The sequence below is a fragment of the Arachis ipaensis genome, chromosome B02 (assembly GCF_000816755.2).
Source record: "Arachis ipaensis cultivar K30076 chromosome B02, Araip1.1, whole genome shotgun sequence".
In the NCBI taxonomy this organism is placed as follows: Eukaryota; Viridiplantae; Streptophyta; class Magnoliopsida; order Fabales; family Fabaceae; genus Arachis; species Arachis ipaensis.
In genome coordinates this window covers 10,273,925-10,276,967 of record NC_029786.2, presented here as the reverse complement: position 1 = coordinate 10,276,967, position 3,043 = coordinate 10,273,925, and the positions used below count along the sequence as shown (strand labels likewise).

The 3,043-nt window shown below is 33.4% G+C and overlaps 1 protein-coding gene across 1 annotated transcript in view; it reads right to left on the bottom strand.

Annotated features, from left to right (window-relative positions):
- LOC107624874 (plant UBX domain-containing protein 9) overlaps nucleotides 1-2,390 on the bottom strand; it is a 5,066-nt gene extending 2,676 nt beyond the window's left edge. Inside the window, exons 1-5 of the mRNA XM_016327345.2 lie at nucleotides 2,215-2,390; nucleotides 1,503-1,579; nucleotides 557-980; nucleotides 380-463; nucleotides 185-274 (exon numbers count right to left, since the gene is read on the bottom strand). Coding sequence (XP_016182831.1) covers nucleotides 185-274; nucleotides 380-463; nucleotides 557-980; nucleotides 1,503-1,579; nucleotides 2,215-2,298 — 759 coding nt within the window. The 5' untranslated portion in view covers nucleotides 2,299-2,390. The remainder of the gene's footprint in view (nucleotides 1-184; nucleotides 275-379; nucleotides 464-556; nucleotides 981-1,502; nucleotides 1,580-2,214) is intronic.

The following is a 3,043-nucleotide window of genomic DNA, read 5'->3' as shown; positions in this document are numbered from 1 at the left end:
ATTTTTAAAAAAAAAAAAAAAAAAAAAATATGCAATTTGAAGTTATGTAAGCTTTGGAACTTGGAAGGGCCATGGCCCTCGAATCTTAAATGCAATTCCACCTAATGTATGCATATAACTCTGCATTGACACATGTGGTCTGTTTGTGGATATGAGAAGAGTATCAAGCTTGGAAAACATGCACCTCCATTGTGCTTCTGCTGCTGTTGCTTTCCTGTGTCTTGCTTATTTCCTTAACCATAAATTCCCGAACTGCTTCTTCTTCCTCCGCAGTCTATATTCAAATTGATTGGAATTAGAACCAGGAATCATAAAGATCTAACTAGTGCAGCAAATATAATGGTCCCAAATAATAATAAATAATAACAATAAATAGAACCTTTATGGACAGTGAAAGTGCATGAGCTAAATCATCATCTTCTTGTTGAAGATGATCACGAGGAATTTCATCATCCAATGAACCCTGAAATATTAATGCTTCGTCAAGGAGAATTTCAAAAGAACATAAAAAACCACAGATAATTTAGAAAGAGTCAACTTTATGAGATGGGTATACATTAACATCGCCATGTTGTTCCCATGTAGACCTTTCTCTGCTATCATTCTTTGAGGCCTCAATTGCAGCCTGAATCAATGCTTCTTCGACATCATTATCAGATACATGTTTAGAGGTGTTAGCCTGTCCTAAATTATAGTCATTATGGTGATAATCATGTGTCCCATGCAAATTTCCGGTTACATTTTGACTTGTGGAAACAGTACGCGGCACATTATCACTACTTGCACCAATCCCATTGTATGAATCTCTGAGTTCTCTCCTATAATTTGGATCAAGTAGTAGTGAAGGTCTAAACCTTCTAGCAGCATTGAGGAAAGGCATTACCCCACGCGACCAACCACGGTTCTGATTATTGTCATTCACATTAGACTGAATATACTGCGGAGAACCACCACCACCACCACCAAGGTTTTGCCTCTGACTAAGTAATTTATTCACATTCACAAGAAAATAAAATAAATCAATAAACAAATGCATGTGATCTTGGACTACATTTCTACTTGATGAAAAGTGATGAAATGAGCTGGATCTAAAATTCTAAATCATATTAGGTTCCAGTTGTTTGCATAAGTTACAGTAATATGAAATCTATAAATATCCCATACCATTCTTACACACTGGTGTTTGGTTACTGTTTGTCCTGAGACACATAAGACAGAGAGATATAGGAAACAAAAACTTGCTCGAAGAAGGGGATCGAGACAAAAACTTAAAATTGTCTCCATATCCAAACAATTTTCAAGATAATTTCTATATTTTCCAAATAGGACACAAGAAACATGTCTTAAAGTACGATTTCTATTGTCCCACCGTCTTCTATCTTAGAACAAGAACCAAATGCTAACTCAATTACATTCACAATGAATATCCAAAGATAGAATTAGGGTTCCAAGAAAGGAAACAGTAAGAAAAACTATTGCAATTATGTCAAACTCATACATACGTGGGCATATTATCAACATTACTATCCAATTGCAGGAAATGAGCATTAATAGCTTCATTCACGTTGCCTCCATATTCCTAACAAAATCCATCAATGTTGTTACAAACAAAAATGTCACAAAATATGATAATAATTAGGTGAAGAAGCTAAGAATATAGTGGAGTAAAGAGAACGTGAGATTGAAGAACTGAAAATGTAATTGATCTGAATTACTAACAATACAAAAACGTATCTATTGCAGAGTCATAGGACAGTATTAGGCTAAGACTCTTTTACCCAATGACTAACCAAACTGAATTTCTATATTGTAATCACTAAATACCAAACTAGCCAAATCAAGAAAGTGTCTAAGACTTTGGAGAAACAGAATCTGTCCAAGTAACAGAATCTTAATTTTGCTTATCTCTATCATCCCCCTTCAAATTCAAGGACACTCTTGAAGTGACCTTGAGTTTGCCAAGAAATTTGTTGAATGCTGCCAATGAGTCTTGGCCTATAAATACTGTCCTATGAGTCTATGACTGCATCAGATACGTTTTTGTATTGTTAGTAATTCAAATCAATTACATTTTCGGTTCTTCAATCTCTCGTTCTCATTACTCCACTATATTCTTAGTTTGTTCATTAGGCAAATGTTCTTCGCATAAAGTAACTAAATCCAAAGAAAAAAAAGCCAAAAAGGAAAAATTGAGAAAGGAAAAGAGATTATTACCTCGAGTCTCTGGCGGGCGACGAACTCCGGTGCACCGGTCACACGCATGAAGTAAACGACGGCGTTTTGGGATGGGGATGCCATTTCAGTTGAGATCGAGATCAAGATCGAGGAGGTGGAGAGAGTAGAGAGTGTAGTACTGTAGTGTCACTGTGAAGTGTCAAGTATGGAGATTCGCGCCACCTTTGCCATTTTATTTTTTTTAATTTAATTTTATGTTTTGTCGTTGTGCAGCATTTCTTTGTGTGACGCGTGGCACCGAATCATTTGGGGGACTTTTACTAATTTACTTTTTGAAATTTTATATTTTACCTTTTTTAATTAAAAAATAATAAAAATGAATTTTACTGATGTTATTCGATACATTCAAAATATATTCACTATTTATGAATTTAATTACTTTTTATATAAATGTCAAAGATCAAGATCAAGAATTTAAAAAAATTGGTTAGCTATATACAGTTAGTTCTTTTTTTTTTTTTTAATCAAAGATAGGAGACTCGAACTCGTAACCTCTTAATTGAATATGGGGAGACTATACCATTTGAGTTATAATTCATTGGCTAATTCTGTTTTTTTTATCAATTGAGTTACGCGATATGTCATTATATTCTATAAATAGTAATGTCTTATACATGAAGTAATATAGAGTTCAAATCATAATAATACAATTATGATTTTCTATCCATTCCTTCCATTCATATTAAAAACTTTTATATAGTATCAAAACTAAATGGTTTACACGATAATTATGATCTTTTTCAACTCTTCCAATTTTAAATATTATACGAATTGAGTTTGATTAATCTAAAATTACAGATTAAACAAG